Raw genomic sequence first — 18,107 nt, 5'->3', positions numbered from 1 at the left:
GAACAAAAACTATCTAGGAAGAGATCTGTTTATAAAGCCATAGAGTAGCTTTAGAATTCTGCTAATTCTAAATTCTGCTAATTCATAATTCTTTAACGATAGAGCCCAAGTATATGTGGTTTTTAAAAACCTACCCATACGATTTTAACATCTTATTATCCTTTGTTAAGAACCACTGCTCTAGAGCACTTAAAGCTGTGGAGATGTTATCTTTTTCACCCAAAAAGTCCCCTTAACCCAGTATTCTAAGATTATCAAAATAGAATTGTAAAAGTAGCCTAAGGTCTTTTCTCCATCTTTGGCAGATGATCACCACGGCGGTCACCCTCTTCTGCAGCATCCTGATAGCCGGCATGTCACTCATGTGTATGAACCGCACCACCCAAGCCGGACGCTATGAAGGTTTCGACCAGTCTCACAACCACAAGGCGGGGGAGGCAGGGAACACCGCTTTTGAAGAGAGCCCAGCGCCAATAAGTGAACCAGAACTTTTTACAAGTTCTATCCCAGAAACAAGTATGATTCTTAAATATAAAGGAACTATTTACATGTCTTTCTTTATCCTAAATGTTTTAAGGAAACTTCTTGAGCTGTCTTGAACATCACAGGTATTTGTCAAATGCAGAACTTGATTCATAGTCAATAACAGAAGGAGCTTACAAATTCATTAATCAGATTCCTTTTCATAAATTTTTTTTGTGAGAATAATCCTAAGACTCTCAGAACTGAGAGTTTAGGAAAAAAGTGTAACAGAAGGAGAAGCTTTCTCAGGATATTAAGCACATATATTTGTTAATTGCACAGCATTTTATCTGACAAGCACCATCAATAAAGTGAACTGAAGGAAACCTGATATAAACATGGTTAATGGTATAAGTCAAAAGTTGGCAAACTACAGTCTGCAGGTCAAATTTCGCCTATCACTGTTTTTATATGGCCCACAAGCTAAAAATAGGTTTTATATTTTTAAACAGTTTAAAAAAATTAAAAGAGGAAATATTTTATAACACTTGAAAATTATATGAAATTTAAATTTCAGTGTCCATAAAGTTTTATTGTAACATAACCATGCTTATTCGTTTATGTATTATCTATGGCTGCTTTCACAATTCAGTGGCAGAGTTGAGTAGTTGGACCATGGATCAGGGGCCTGCAAAGCTTAAAATATTTATTATTAACTGACCCTTTTTCAGAAAATGTTTGCCGAACCCTTGTATAAGTAAAAGTGTGATCCTAACTAGCAGCTTTGTTAACAATTGTTTTGAGGTGTGCTTCAATTCATGAAGGGAACTCAGCAAGAGATATGTATTTTGGATTCGTCGGTGCATGTGAAAATTTCATAGCTATAACATAGTATGCTAGGAAGTGCAAATGATGATGTGTATTTCTTTAGAGAATTAGTGGAATAGAGGAATGGCTAATCTAAAAAATATCAGTTGTAATTATCAATAAGTAAAGGACAAAAAGGAGACAGACAAGAGATAGAAGACAAATCTATTTTACCATCTTTATCTTAAAAAAATCCACAGATGTTACCAACTTTTAAACATTACCTTCTTCCTCCTCCCCCTTTCCTTCTCAAACTATAAATATATAGCACAGTGATTAAAAACGTGGGTGTGGAGCCAGACTACCTTGGTTCAAGTCCTGACTCCATTATGTACAATTATTTGATATTGGGCAAGTTCTGTGTTCCCTGTTCCTAAATTTCAGTATCTGATAATGATAATTCCTCAGAGGGCTAGTGAGTGGATGAAATAATTTAACTTAGGTAAAGCCTAGTATATAGTAAGCACTATGTGTTAGCTACTATTATAATTTTTTATTATAAAAAAGAAGATATCTTCACAGTAAGGAATTCAAATAGTCCAGAAGACTATGAAAGGGGAACCTAAAATCTTCTCCCCTGCCCTAAGTTCTCCTCCCCAGAGGTAAGCACTTTTTCTTATATATGATCTGGGAATTTTATTTTTTCTTTTATTTTACTGGCATATAAAATCACTCAGTACATATTGTTGCACAACTTATGCAGAGCCATCTAAGTACGAGGAAGCATTGTTTTTGGTCAGGGAACTGCAAGCAGCTCAGTAAGGCTTGAGCTCACGGTATGTGTGAGGAAGAGATCAAAGGTAAAGTTAGAAAAGTAAGCAGATAGGGAGATCATTATATTCCTTGCAAAAATGTGAAGATTTCACTGTGTTCTTCACTCAGTCAACCTTCAACACGTATTGAATGCTTTCTGTGCGCTAAGTGTGGTGACATCTGGAATGCTGTGTTCAGATCTGAGCACCACAGCTTAAGAGGTATACCAGGAAAAAACGTTCTTGTGTTCTTGAAAAAACGAAAAGAGTTTGTCCTGTGAGTCAGGGGTTATATTAGTAAGCTCTTATGGTAGTGTAGGCCTGACGTGGGGGCCTGGACTACAGGCATGGCTGTGGGATTTACATGGGGAGTCAGACTCAGTGATAGCGTTGGGCTTGGTAATCAATTGAAAGCTGTGTGAAGGATAAGAGAGGAACTGCGAATAACTTTCTGATATCTGGGATAAACGAATATGTAATTATGGTCTTTTAAGTAAGAAGAGGAATTCAGAGAGAACAGATTTTCCAGAGAGAACTCGTGGAAGATGAGTTCAATTTTGAACCTCTAAGTCTGAGATGCATGGGATCTTGGTTTCCTGGTATACCTCTTAAGCTGTGGTGCTCAGATCTGAACACAGCATTCCAGATGCCACCACACTTAGCGCACAGAAAGCATTCAATACGTGTTGAAGGTTGACTGAGTGAAGAACACAGTGAAATCATTTCTGCCTTTATTTAGAAAACAAACTTTTCAATTCTGCCCAACATTACATTAACTTTTATAGCAGCCATAGTACTCTGATGATTCATCTTGAATTTATGAGCAACTAAAAACCTATTGGATTTTTTTTCCTTCATACATTAATCATGACTGAAAAATGTCTCTCAGATCCTGAATTTGTACAACTGGTTTTAAAAAGTCTAAGACAGGGCTTTAAAATATCCTGTTGATCTGATCCTTTTATTACTATTGAGATTTCTTTCTTTCTTGATTTGAAATCAAATACATCAACTTCTTTCTTATATATCATTTCTTTTTCTTACTTAAAATAGAAAAAAAGTTCAGAGAATAGTAGGAAATTTAGAATTAATGAAAGTTAACATTTTGTCACATTTGCATCAGATTTTCTCTTTTTTTAAAAAAGAAATAAAACATTACCAAGAAAGTTTAACTCTTTATACTCAAGTCCCTTCCCATTAACCCCAGGGTAATCACTCTTATGAATTTGGTCTGTATCCTTTCAGACCATATTTTTATTACACTTTTGCAATATGTGTGCTTTTTCACCAACAATATATATTATTATTGTATGTTTTAAAAAATTTACATAAATATTATAGTGTAGTTGGTTTATTGAACTCAACATCTTTTGAGGTTTAGCCATGTTGCAGATATATTCAATTGCATGAAATACTCCAAATTTTATTTATTCACTTCCCCACTAATTGGATATTTGGGTTGCTTTCTAATATTTTGCCATCTACAATCAACACCTTTATTCACGTGTCCTTATGCACACAATGAAGATTATTCCGAGTATGGTAATTACTAGATCAAAGGAGAGATAGATATTCTCACGCTCTCACCCTTTGTACATGGTTCCTCAATTTGTTTCTCTAATCTGACCTCTTTCTCTAAATTCAATCCCAACTGCCTACATATGTATTCTTACATCTCTTTCTGAATATGTGGCTAGCATTTATTTATCCCCTTTTTCAAATGTTCTTGAGCTTTAACATTTTAATTTCTTATTGGTTTCCCCATTTTTTAGGACTGCCAGGCTCAGCCTCTCTTCTGTTTTGCTCTCAGGCTAATTCACCATCAGGGCATGGTTTCTTGCCCTGCAGTGTCTCTCCCTCTATCTCTGACCCCCCCCCCCCCCACACGCACTGTCTCTAGTCTTTCTGCTGATTCTTTTAATACCCTCCCAGCTGGGCTGGGCTGCCTGCCTCCTGTTACGCCCTGTTCCAATCTGTTTTATGTGCAACTGCCAGAATAATCTTCCTCTCAGATTCGAATCCCAACAATCCTCTCCTCCAAGGTCTGCTCGTGCCTTGCAGTGCCTGTAAGGTAGGGCCTTCGCAGCAGTGCTCAGGCCCTTGTGCACAGGGGCCTCACCCATGTGCCCCTCTTCTGCTTCCCCCTCAGTCTCCTCTGCTCTAGCCAGTTAAACCCTCCATTCTTTTCCCCTGCAGGTACTTGTGTTGTCACACTATTCCATACCTTTAATTCTTGGCCTTTACAATTAGAGCTCACTGGTTTCTTTGTTAGATCATTTGTGATTGCATCATCAGAATTTCATTCTTTTAAGCTCTCAAGACCATTTTCCCTTTTAAAGTCAAAGTTCAAGGGCTATACTTGTGTTTTCACTGAAAACTTTCACAGCTACTTATTCTAAGTCTAGAATACATTCTAGATGTATTCTAGATCATGCCTAGCATCCTTTCCTTCCTCACCTTTTTTTCTGAACTCTTCTATTTATTCTATAAACCAGTTTACTGTTTGTCTTCAGGCATGGCTTAAAGACCACATCCTCCAACTAGTGTTTTAGAACTGGCTAGGACTAACAGTTATCTGTGGGGAACCCTAAACTAAGGATTTTAAGCTAGAGACTTTTGCTGCTCTCTTTCTACTTTTAAAAATAGCAAATAAACAGTGATATAGACTTTTTAAAAAATCTTCTCATCATTTCTATAAGGATAACTAGCTTGCACCTATAGTATAAATAAATGGAGGGCCAGAAGATACTATTGCTTATCCCCATCGGAAACCTTTTGTGATGTTTATGTCGTTTTATCTCACCGTTTTATAATTGTTTTTTAAGTATTTTGTAGAACCCACTAGACAGTTGAGTGCTATGTCTGACTTGCCTGCCATTGTAGCCTCATCATCTAGCATGGTATCAGGTTCACTGTACATGTTTAGAATTACTGTTGAACAGATGGGTGGATAAGCTACAACATGGTTCTCTGAAACTACCTTGAAAACTGTTATGGCAAAGAACCTCTTTGTTTGCCTACTCACATGTGTTCCTTGGAAAAAGGTTTGAAAACTGTTTGGTTGTTCTCATTCCCTAAATCCTCCTCTTTTCTGGTCTCCTAATGGTATTAACATATACCAGCTTAGATGGCCAGCCAAGCCTTCCTAAATCTTAGTAATCCAAAATAGTTCACTTTACCACTGTCCCTTGCTGCACATTTATCAGAGACTTGTAATGTACACATGCTTAAGTATGGAATTGATGATTGAAAGGAAAATTACTTATTTTAACGTGAGATCAAAGGACAGTAAATAAAAGAGGAAGCTAATGAGCCACTTATATACTCTTTTATGTTTGAGGAAAGCAACTGCCATAGCATTTTCATGATGGCCACCATGATATGTGTGTGTGTGTATGTGTGTATGCATTCCCTAGATATCTTAAAGATTTTATCTTAGCTGATTTAAGACTCCACGTCTCTGAAGATAAAGTACTGGGCCTGATGACCTCTTTATTTTCTTTCCTGTTATTTTGTGGTTCTATCTTAACTTTCAGATGGCATCATTATCTTAAATTTAGAAAGAACATTTGTAATAGCTTACTATAGATTGTAGTTTTTATACTTTGAAATCTTTTTTTTTGTTTTTAAGAACGTTACTGAAGATTTTAAGCACATTATTAATGAAAGTTGCAGCCTAGAAATTACTCATTTTTCTAGCATGTTAAATTTGAATATGGTTTATCACTGAAGTTACTACTTTATTATCCATGTCAAGGAGCACCATGTCTCCATGTGTGCAAAATGTCACTGCATGCAGTTCTCCGACTATAGAGAGGAAAAATTTCAACTCTATGGCAGATGTCTCAGTGTGACTTCTGTAAACCAATCTACCTATAACCAGCAAGGGATTTTCAGTCATGCATTTGAAAAGAAAAAAGTATGTAATGCTTTGACTGCATCTAATAGAATACACATTCTCGAAAAAAGTGAGTTTTTAGTTGAAGCTTAAAGGAGGTTTGAATGAATTGAAAATAGTATGAATTCCAGGCATGTGAAACATCATCTCAACCTAAGCCGGAGTGACAGATAAGCGTGTGGTTTGTGGAGGACAGAAAGAATTGTCCTGAAAGAAGGGAAGGACTTTTGGTTGAATAATGGAGGTGGTTGGGTAGGGAGAGAGGGGCCAAGTCATAGAGAGCTTTCAAATTCATGCCAAGGAGTTATTTACACAGTAAGCAATAGAGCATTGGTATGTGTGTTAGAGGAGTGATAAACTAAAGGCTGTATTTTATAGGAAAGTGTTCAAATTCATAGTTCCCAAAGCCTATTGGCAACAAAAAAACAACTTGGATAAAAAATATTTTTTCCTTGTCTTATACAATGAGGAGACCATATGTAAAAGAGCTGATCATTTTGTCTGGCACTGTATATAATCACATTTGCATACTTTTTGATAGATATCATGTGAAAATATTTCCACTGATGCTGCATGGAAAGTTTTTGTCTGTGTGTGTGAGTGGGTATTTTTGTTTTGTTTTGTTTGGCATCTCTTGGCATCCTTACTTGCGTGTATGGCATATGATTTTATCTACATAGGTTGCTGTTCCTGCTCTATGGGAAATGGTGAATTACAGTGTCCATCAGCAGAGCCAGGAACAAATACAAGCACGAGCAGGCCTGGGACTCCTTCATTTGAGAAAGGTAAGCACTAGGAGAATGGGCTTGCAGAAGATTCTTATCCTTATGTCTCAGAATAATTGCACATAGAATTTCTGTAGATGTTGCCAACACTGTTTTAGAATATGAGTTCTTAAGATGGGGGAATGCTAATAGGGTAATAATCTTTTATAGATAGAAAATTCTTTTTTGTTTGTTTTTTAGAATACTCATTTTTTAAAATAAAGTTCTTGTAACATAGGTAAAAGAAATTACTATGCATATATGTAAACTGACTTGGGTAGGAAGAACTATTGCATGCTCTCGTATGCTACCTAGTTTTTTCATATTAAAAACACTCTACAACTAGAATGCTCCTAACACAACATGAAGGAGCTTTCCTCAGATTTCGAGTGAAGTGACATACAGATTCTTAAATGAATGTGCAGGGCGGGCCATGGTGGCTCAGCAGGTAAGAATGCTTGCCTGCCAAGCCTGAGGACCTGGGTTTGATTCCCGGTGCCTGCCCATGTAAAAAAAAAAAAAAAAAAAAAAAAAGAATGTGCATATGTGGCAGTTTTCTTGGGAAGCCATTATGAATTTAAAATGCATTTGAATAAAAAGCTGTGATTACAGATTGTTGCACTTTCTGTTTTCTAGCTGAGCATTGTGTGAGTCGCTGTAACTCCCAGAGCTGTATATTAGCCCAGGAAGAAGAACAGTATCGACAGAACGGAGACCCACAACTGACCCGACATGTGTTGCTGTGTTTACTTCTCATTATTGGCCTGTTTGCTGTAAATGTTTCTTCTGGTTTTGTTTGGGGACCCTTTCTTTAAATGTTTGGCAAAAGTTTTATTCAAGCTTTTATAGCAGTCACATATATTCAGGAGGTGTAACTGTTAATTTTAAATTCTGAGATACAGAAATGTTTATTTATAACATGGTCTTTCCCAGAAATTTCGGGTATTTATGTGACACTTGAGACTTAAGAGTTAGAGCTCTGACCCCATACAGGAACTGTTTAAAAAGTTGAAAAAGGGATCAGACATCGAGTAGAGAAATGAATGAAGCTGATCTGGATAGGATTAAGGTATATCAGATACCTTATCATCCATATTTTAAACTTCAACTTCTTTGTGAAACTAAAGGGAGAGATGTTTATTTGGTGCAAGATTTATACTTTGGGTAGTGCATTTCCTAATTTAATTTGTATGGTCAATTTAGTTGAACACCGTAAGTACATGGAATCTTGACTAGGACATGAGATTTTGTTGGTTTGTCCAGGTTAGTATGGTGCCCTGATAAATCCCAGAGTGATTTGAACAGTGAATAAAGAAGTGTTTACAAAATCCCCTTGGGGGAAGGGGGAAATATTCAACTTCCCCATTTGGAGAATTTCTGATATTCTCGCGAGCAGTGGGGACAATCAAATCAATAGGCCAAGCCCTCGATCTTGGGGTTTGCCTCTATGAAACTTATTCTAGCAAAGGATAGGAGAAGTCTACTTAAAATTAGGCTGAAGAATCACCCCCAGAGAACCTCTTTTGCTGCTCAGATGTGGCCTCTGTCTGTAAGCTGACATGGCAAGTGAACTCACTACCCTCCCCCCTCTATGTGGACCTTGAGTCCCGGGGGTATAAATCTCCCTGGCAACATGGGACAGAAATCCCTGGATGAGCCCGGACCTGGCATCAAGGAATTGAGAAAGCCTTCTTGGCCAAAAGGGGAGAGAAATGAGACAAAATAAAGTGTCAGTGGCTGAGAGATTTCAAACAGAGTTGAGAGGTTATCCTTGAGGTTATTCTTATGCATTATATAGATATCCCTTTTTAGTTTATGGTGTATTGGAGTGGCTGGAGGGAAGTACTTGAAACTGTTAAGCTGTTTTCCAGTAGCCTTGTTTCTTGAAAATGATTGTATAATGATAGAGCTTTTACAGTGTGACTGTGTGATTGTGAAAACTTTGTGCCTGATGCTTCTTTTATATAGGGTATGAACAGATGAGTAAAAAATATGGATAAGAAAAATAATGGGGCAAAGGTTAAAATAAATTGGGTAGATGGAAATACTAGTGGTCAATGAGAGAGAGGGGTAAGGGGTATAGTATGTATGAGTTTTTTCTTTCTTTTTCTGGAGTGATGTAAATATTAAATGACCATGCTGATAAATACACAGCTATGTGATAATATTATGAGTCATTGATTGTATACCATGTATGGAATGTTTGTATGTTTAGTTTTATCAATAAAAATATTTTTTAAAAAAAAGAGAGAGAGGCAGGGTAAATTTAAAAAAATGTTTTATTCAGATGCCTGGGAGAAACGTAGTTGCTACTTTCCAGAAGGGTGGCAGCTTGGCCATCTGAATCTGAATCTTGAGCTAAATGTTTTGGAGGGAAAAGAGAATGAATAATTCATATTTCTCTGTGGCCTAAGGACTCTCACAGCTTATTCTGCTTTGAATCATTTATTAATTCTATGCTTTCAACCTAGAATTTGGTAAAAACAGATGTCTCCAAGATTTGTGCAGAGCCACTTATTCCTTACATGATCCTTCACTGACCTCAGTGGATAAATGACAAAATTTCTTTCAAAAGATATTTCTAAGATAACATTTTAAAAAATAAGTTTTAATTATAAAAATAATATAACCACATATAGACTCATTACAAAATAGAGAATGGGGAGAAATACCCTACTGCCTTCTAATTTTTAAATACATTTTTCATGGTTATAATCCTACTTACAGATTTATATCTTTTATCCCTTAACATCAAGCATTTTCATATTGCTATATAATGTTTGTAACCGTTACTTTAAATGTTTCCTCAATAAGCCATAGAGTAGATACACTATAATTTACCACTGCCTTATGGATTGTTCCCAGCTCTAACATCTCTTGGGAAACCTGGATATAAGAGAATAAATATTTCTGTGACTTTGGATGTTCTAATAAATTGTTTTCCAAAGGGATAGTCTCAACAGCTTTGAATATTATAATAGCTTTTTTTTTTTTTTTACATGGGCAGGCACCGGGAATCGAACTCAGGTCTCTGGCATGGCAGGCGAGAACTCTGCATGCTGAGCCACCATGTCCCACCCTATAAATTGTTTTTTAATTTAATAATTTTATAGGTAAAATATAACACAATTTTTAAATGAATTTCTTTGATTATTAAAGGGTTTTAAAATATTAGTTGTACGACATCTTTTGTGATGTATCAGTTGTTATTATATAATTCTTGATCTGGCTTAAATATAATTTGCCTGGGGGTAAAGAGACGGACCATGTAAACTATGAAGGAACCCTTTTCATACTGGGATGCTCTTTATGTACTGTGATACAGCCAACACCATTTTAACTGCTGTTTAAGAACAAAAATTAGAAAGTACAAAATGCTGCCAAGAATTGCTGTTTAGTGATGTGATTATTTTCATTGTGTGGAGCTATTTTTAAAATCATTTCTGTCTTATACTAGTCAGCAGACCTGATATATTATGTAAGCTTCTGTATTATGGCTTATTTCTTCTTGCTTCAATTCCAGTCAGAATAGATGCTGTTTGATTGCATCTGTCAAGATGAGAGGTTCAAATCTCTTCTTCAAAAGACAAAGCATATACTCTCTTTTCCCTTAGTCTCCACTCCTGCCCTGCCCCCCACCCCAAACTATTAAGTAGATAAGTTATTGTGCTGTGCTCTGGATGGAGAGAAATGATTAGCTTACTTCATTTTAAAGTACTATTTTTCCCTTCCTTTACAGAACCTTTCCAGTTGTTTATGGTGGCTATTCAATCAAGAGCCTGGAAGACTATATGTTGAGTTACAGTTTTTCTGTGCTGTGTTTAACTTTGGCCAGGTATTTACTTACTGAGAACTTTGAGGAGTTTTTGTTTTCCTGGACGGGTTGATTGAGGGGTAGGGGTGCAGATGTTGTTTTCTTTTAAATCAGAGGGTTCAGTTTGTTTGCCAGCTGGTGGTATGAATGGCAGCTGACAGCTGCTATCTCCTAGTAGAAGATGAATTATTATATTGGTTAAAGTCATCAGAATGTATACTAAGTATTTCAATCAGAAATGCCAAATAGTTCTTTGCTTTGATTTTGAGATAAAGAATGATAATGTAAGCATGGACAAGATGTCCTAGGTTATTTTAAAACTTTATTGTGGTTTTAATAACTCACTTTGGGGGAAATGACTTACCATCTCTGAGTCTTTAGCCACTTAAATCTAGGAACATCATTACATTTGTACTTTGATGTTTCTTGAAAAATAAGGTCCTTAAATATTTTTTTAAATCATCTGGTATATAACTAAAATTTCGGCCAGGGATAGTAGCTCTTATTCCTTGAGAGTCCATTATGTGCCATCTAAACTTTGCAACAACTGTGTAATTTCTGAAGTTTTAACAGAAGAAATAATTTTAAATATTTAAGCATAGTTGGAGATATTTAATTTCTTTTAAAAAGGGAAAAAAACAAGATTATGGCCCATAAATGTTTTCATTTTTCTTCAGTAAGCTGCCAGGCAAATGAAGTTGCTCAGCACTGGTTTGTATTATCTGTCTTAAATGGTAGAACAGAATGACTGGGAAGAGGCAGAAAATCATACTTGCCTCAGTGCACTGAAGTTTAAAGGGCCCGCCTTGTTTGTTTCATTTACAGTGTTGCTGGAATCACTGCAAGTTTGTTTCCTCAAGAACTAAATTTGGTGGCTTCTTAATTTCTCTCTATCTTGACATTTTATATTTCGCTTTAGAAAATAAACTTTGTTTTCTTCCATAGGGGTTTATTTCCTTTGGAATCTTTGGGTTGGACAAACATTTAATCATCCTACCTTTCAAAAGAAGGTAAAATGAGTTTGAATTTCCTATCTCAGCAAAGGTGATGAAAAAGTGATTCTATTAAGATACTGATATTTTAAACCTTCAGTAACTGCTAGGAGACCATTAAATGTCATAGAAATATTACCTGTTTATTCCAATATTTGTTTTAATAATTGTTTAGAACTATTATATATCCAGTGTTGTAATTTGCATTTTAACAAGAATTGATGGATGCTGACTTCCATCTATGGCATTAACTACATAAAATAAAATGGAACTTGAAAATATATTTAGAAATGGATGTAGTACGTGGCCCCAGAGGTCTACATTTGATTGTCTCTCTCCTTTGACAATGAGATTCCTATTTCTAGCATACTGACAACTTAAATAAAACCCCAAGTTTTCTTCTTTCTAAATTTTTGGTTTTATATTAGCTTGATGAAGGGTTTCTTTGAATTCAGATCATAGATTTCCTTGGAAATATAATGAAGTGGGAATATTCCAACTTGGGGATGGTAGAAAGAGGCATGAGTGGAAATCCTTGTATTTTCTCATTTATTTTCAAAATCAGAATGAGTAGAAACTATAGGTGCTAATGGAATTTGTCCTACCAACTATACGAAAGTACTTTATAATTTAGAAAATTTTGTGAGTGCTGAGGAATAGCAATTTACCAGCTATACTTAACCTCTCTAAGTATGGTGGGGATAACAATAGGGTTGTTTATGAAGATTAAATGGATTAAACTGCTTCAAGTAGCCTGACACATAGAAAGCACCTAATCAGTGGTAACTGGCCTTCTCCCCTCCTTTCCTCCTCCTATCCTCGCTCCTTTCCACCCTACACTATTTCTATTTTTATTAATCATTATTAAGATGTTTTTGCTTGAGATAGTCTTTTCATGAGGAATAAGAGTCAGTGAACTAGGAAAGTCATTGAACCTTAGTTATGAATGATCAATTATCAGTTTTATAATCTTATCAGATAGAATAGTCAATAGCTCTATTGTCTGGGCTGGTAGAAAGAGAACTTCTGTACACCACATCCCAATATTTCCCTCTAGTACTGAAAACAGAAAATGATTACATGCAATATCTTATCACTATAAATCATCCTTGAATTTCAAAAAGTAGAATGTAAAATAGGAAATCCTTTTTTTGGTAGAAACTGAAATGGGTCAAACATGTCTGGAGGGTTTCTGAAATGGTCAAGTCCCCACTTCACCCCCACCCTGCTTTGAACAGGAAACTGAATGCAGACTCAGTATGTTTCTGCTTTAGAGACTAATGATGTCTGAGTGTTACAGATGACAACTTTGGTGAGTGACAACTTTGGATTGGCCATTTTAGAGCAGGGAAGAGGCAGGGAGGGGAAGGTTTTCCCTGAGTGCTTTTATTTCTTTCCTTAAGAATGGTCCCCTTAGAACAAATGTTAAAATAAATTTAGTTTGAAATGCTAGTGATCAATGAAAGGGAGGGGTAAGGGGTATGGTATGTATAAGTTTTTTTTCTGTTTTCGTTTTATTTCTTTTTCTGAGTAGATGCAAATGTTCCAAGAAATGATCATGATGACGAATATGCAACTATGTGATGATATTTTGAATTACTGATTATATATGTAGAATGGAATGATCAAAATAGCAATGTTTGTGTTTGGTGTTTTTTTGATATTTAAAAAAATAAATGAAAAAAAATGGGCCCCTTAAATTTTCGTTTTCAGACTTGAATTCCTGTGGAACAATAAAGAAACAGCAGAAAACAGAGTTTCTCCTGTTCCTGAGGAAATAAAAATGACCTGTCAACAGTTTATCCATTATCACCGTGACCTATGTATCCGAAACATTGTCAAGGAAAGAAGGTAAGCAAATTGCCAGTTCAGGATTCATATAATTATATTATTAGACAATTAAATATACTTTGGATTTGTAACAGGCTAAGTAACATGGTTGTGACTGATTTACATGATTATTAATTTCATATATATGTAAAATAGCTATGGGTCAGTTTTTAATTTAGAAACCATGTAAATGAGCTAGATCACTTTGCTTTTAAACATGTGATTTCTGATTTCCAATAATATGAAAACTTTAGAATGAATCAAAATATATTAACATTCACATCAGGTTGGCCATTAATGTCTCTCAAAAAACTTTGGGATACATTGGATTTAGAAGTTATTTTATATTCCCTATCTCCTAATGGCATGTTATCTCATTCCTAATGATGTCAAGAAAATGAAATGAATTTTCTGTCTCAATTTTCTGTTCTCTTTTTTGCCTCTTAATCTTCAGTCTGTGACATATTTATTCTTCTAATCCTTAAGGTATGGCATATGCAGCAGGAAATGATGAACCCTGAATAATACAAGTGTTACAGTGCCAGTATTCTTTGTTGTCACTAAAGAAAGAGAAAAACAAAACTTTAAAGCCAAATAACTTTTATATCTTAAGTGAAATTTTGAAAACTTATGCAAATTACCTTTCAGGATGATTTGCTTACATATAATATTCCGTTTATTTAACATATATATATGTCAACATAAGCAGAAGGTAGTTTGTTATAGAGAATGGTAAGGGGACTCACTGGGTGCAGATAATCCTAAATTCAACTCCTGTATCTGCTACTTATAAGCTGTGTGACACTGACCAAATTCACTTCTTTAAATCTTTGTTTTCCTCCTTAAACCATCTGGCTTTCAGGGATAGATAAGATGACAAAATTTATGTAAAGGTCCTAGCATAGTTCCTGGTACATGGTAAATTATGAAAAGATGTTAGTTTCCCACTGTCAAAGGGCCTAGAAAAATTATTTCAAGGTACCATCTATGAAATAGTATCAACAATTTGAAACTGCTTTTTAAAATTAAAAAAAAAGGGACTCTATGTAAGGTCCTTTCAGCACACTGTGATTGCAGACCCTCAGGAAGCAGAGTTCTTGTCACTGTCAGGGCTGCTGAGCAGCCCTAGTCCCAGGTGGTGGAAGAGGCCAGCTGGTGGCCATGCTGCTATGTATGATCTTATAGCTGCCTGATCACAGTCTTGAAACAAGAAGTATTCAGTTGGTGCCTAGTATAGAAAGTACTGGGCTATAAATTAAAAATCAACAATCAGGAAGAAGGTGCAGCAATAGGTTGCAATATTCAGGCTTTTGTTGAAAGTGATGTAGTTGCAAAGAATAAATTAAGACATCATCACTAACTGGAATACTGATGTTAAAATATTATGATTTTATGTATTTGAGAAAAAAGTTCATGTATATATTAACCTCTTTTCTAATTTTTGTGTGAAACTAATGTATATTCATTTATAGTTGAATGCTTTCAAATTTTTGTCACTTATTTCTCATTTTATCTTGATCTTCATCTACTGCCTCCTAATATCAACCACCTCAGGTTTTAAAGCTTGACTGATACTTGTGGACAGATTCGTGTCATCTATTGCATATTTATATGAAAATGTACAGAATTTATTTCATTGTACTTTCACATTTCTCTTTCCCTTGTTTATTTACTCACACTTAAGGAACCTTACATTTGCATCAGGAAGACAAATTTTAAATAATCAAGAGGTAGATTCATAATCAAAGTATATTTTTAAAATCTTAGTGTAGCAAAACAGATCTCACTTACTTTTTCCTTGCTTCCAAATGAAGCAAATTCCTAACAAGCACATTAGTATGATTGCCTTGGTTGCTAAGGGCAAGAAAAAAGGCTACTTGCAGGCACTATGATAAGCTGAAAATACAAAATTTCAGGTTTAGGTTTGTTTGTTTGTTTTTTTATGCATGGGCAGGCACCAGAAATTGAACCCAGGTCTCTGGCATGACAGGAGAGAATTCTGCCTGGTGAGCCACAGTGGTCGCCCTGAAAATATAAAATTTGATTTGAGTAGTTTACTAAAAAATAGTCAATTAAGAGTTTGTAAAAATATTTTAAAAATTTCCTAGAAAATTAAATTACTTATTAAAACTAGGAGTATTAAATGTTATAAAATACATATCAGCTGTCTGTAGAACAGATCTGATCATAAAAGAGTATGAAACTGTAAATACATCTTTGTAGATACATTTATATTACCTGTTGTGTTTCTGCAATTGTTGTTGAAGCTTCTCTGTTTTCACTAGTATTACTGGCTTATTTTTTTCTCCAGCAGGTCTCTCTAGGGTCAGGCAAGTTAACAAACCCTTTATATTCAAAACGATGTCATTTCTGCCATATTTTTTAATTATCATGCCGTCTTTCCTTGTTTCCTTCTGTTTTTCCTTGCTTGTCCTCCATTATGCAGTGCTGATACCAGATTTACAGAACATATAGGTGAATCATTCCTTTGACATACAGGTGTGGTACAAAGACTTCTGCTGGGACCTTCTGTGGCTGTGACCTGGTGAACTGGCTAATTGAAGTTGGCCTTGCCTCTGACCGTGGTGAAGCTGTGATATATGGAGACAGACTGGTACAAGGGGGAGTCATCCAACATATTACCAACGAATATGAATTTCGGGATGAGTACTTGTTTTACAGATTTCTTCAGAAGAGTCCTGAACAGAGTCCTGCTATTAATGCAAGCATCCCTCAACAGGAAAGATATAAAGAAATTGAGCATTCATCTCCATACTCACTTTCCCCTAAATCCTAAGTTATGAAGGAGAGACCCCCACATGAAGTCTGCCCCAGATCTGTGTGACCTTGGGCAAGTCATAAACTCTCTGAGCCTCATTTTTCTCTTCGTAAACTGAAGGAATTTGACAAGTAATGATTTCATGTATATGTAACACATAGAAAGCTGACAAGAAAAAGAGAATATCAAATCAAAATTTAAAGTTCTGATAATGAATATAATAACTACTATAAAAAATACTAATTATGCCAACATTTAAAAATCACTGCTTTCTGCAATTATTTATTATAATTTCAAAATCAACATCCAATTAACCACGCCTTTAAATCGCCAGATTTGGCAGGTGTACTGCTGGCAGTAAATAAACCTTAAATTATGATAACTTTGCACTTATTGATAGCACCTCCTAAAAAAAAGGATTTTAATTATTCTAATAAGAGGCCTTCTTGTTCTTTTTATTTTTCCCATTTCCTTGACAAATGGGACTCATTTGAAAACTAGAAGCTTATTATTTTTTTAAGGTTCATTTTTTCTTGTTTTTCAATCCAAAATACTAATCTGAGCCATTAGGAAGGGAATAAGAACTCCATAAATATTATCATTTCTACAGTCCTTCAACAGAAGTATAGTATGATCTTTAACTTTTGTACTACCAATGATAATTTGAGTGGATTGTTTAAATTTTCTCAACAAATTACCACCATGTGATATATCATTTCTAGTGTTTGCACAAAGCATCATAGTACAGAACGATAACCCTATTATCCTATTCCCTGCCATTAAAAAAAATTATACAGTTCAAGCCAAGACTTTAAAATTCCAAGCTTAATATTCTACTGTTACATTTAGAATTTAGTCTCTAAGGGCCCATGTATTTAAAAAAAATCTATAAATTGAAAAATTAATATTGGCCACAAATAAGTTTTATATTAAGTGAATTAAAATGAGTTTAGACTACTTAAAACTTACATTACCTCGTCTTAATCCCACTCACATGACCTTTGAATTTCTACTTAATTATTAAGTGTCTGTGCCTAATTAAACATGATTCAAATATTTATTTAATTATCTTCTACTTTCAGTGTCTCATAAGTAAAAGCCAAATAGAAAAGAGTTTATAGGGCTAGTGTTATTGCCCTTTTTTTTCATGGGGAGAGGTTCATTGTCCGGGCATTGAAGCTGGGTCTCCCACATGCAAGGCAAGGATTTTATCACTGAACCACAAAGAAGTTTTTGGTTTTTTTGTTTTTTGTTTTTTTTTTTTTGGAGGTGCATGGTCCAGAAATCGAACCTGGGTCTCCTGCATGGCAAGTGAGAATTCTACCACTGCACTACCCTTGCCCCACGCAGTCATTGCCCTTTTAATGCAACATATATGTAATTAAAAAAAAAAAACCTGCATGAAAGACTAGTGTATTTAACGAGTAAATTATACTTTGGCAGAGTATTAAACTATTTGAGTTTTAAGTTTTGATTTGGTTCAGGAATGGGGATGTTTTTAAGCAGAATTGTCTCGCTGAGGAACTTTTTTAAAAAAACACGACCACATTATGACTCTGAACACTCAGGAGTAAGTGTAAAAGCTTTGTTGCTGTGCCAGGCGACTTTTATAGTTACATGACAGAGATATTCATTCCCATGCATGCAGCAACTCAAACTCAAACAGAAAAACTGCTTTGTTTGTAAACAAGTCATACTACATATGTTCTGTTTTATGCACAAGGGAATCTGCAGCCTCTTTTTTCCATGGGAAACATTAAAAACAAAAACCTAGATCAGATCAGAATGCTTCGCAGTTTCATATAATGAAAGCTTTTAAGAAATGTTTTTAGAATTAAGTATAGGCTAATTTTATTAAATGAAAATATTTGTAACTGTTACTTTGCCACTGACAAAGCAAGTTTCTCAATAAAATAGCCATTTTAACTTTACTGCCAACCTCTTTTCTT

At 35.1% G+C, this 18,107-nt stretch overlaps 1 protein-coding gene across 3 annotated transcripts in view; it reads left to right on the top strand.

The window, feature by feature from the left end:
- The window catches only part of GPR155 (G protein-coupled receptor 155), a 45,476-nt gene extending 27,387 nt beyond the window's left edge, over positions 1-18,089 (top strand). For 2 of the 3 annotated variants that reach the window (XM_077154183.1, XM_077154184.1), the window contains exons 10-16: positions 306-516; positions 6,660-6,764; positions 7,380-7,516; positions 10,483-10,578; positions 11,503-11,567; positions 13,263-13,400; positions 15,879-18,089. In XM_077154183.1, coding sequence (XP_077010298.1) covers positions 306-516; positions 6,660-6,764; positions 7,380-7,516; positions 10,483-10,578; positions 11,503-11,567; positions 13,263-13,400; positions 15,879-16,176 — 1,050 coding nt within the window. In that variant the 3' untranslated portion in view covers positions 16,177-18,089. Of the gene's footprint in view, positions 1-305; positions 517-6,659; positions 6,765-7,379; positions 7,517-10,482; positions 10,579-11,502; positions 11,568-13,262; positions 13,401-15,825 lie in introns of all 3 variants that reach the window. The other variant, XM_077154185.1, reaches the window with a different exon arrangement.
- The last annotated feature ends 18 nt before the right edge of the window (positions 18,090-18,107 follow it).

The sequence above is a fragment of the Tamandua tetradactyla genome, chromosome 3 (genome assembly GCF_023851605.1).
Source record: "Tamandua tetradactyla isolate mTamTet1 chromosome 3, mTamTet1.pri, whole genome shotgun sequence".
NCBI lineage: Eukaryota > Metazoa > Chordata > Mammalia > Pilosa > Myrmecophagidae > Tamandua > Tamandua tetradactyla.
The sequence above is the reverse complement of the archived record's forward strand: the minus strand, read 5'-3'. Positions and strand labels throughout refer to the sequence as shown.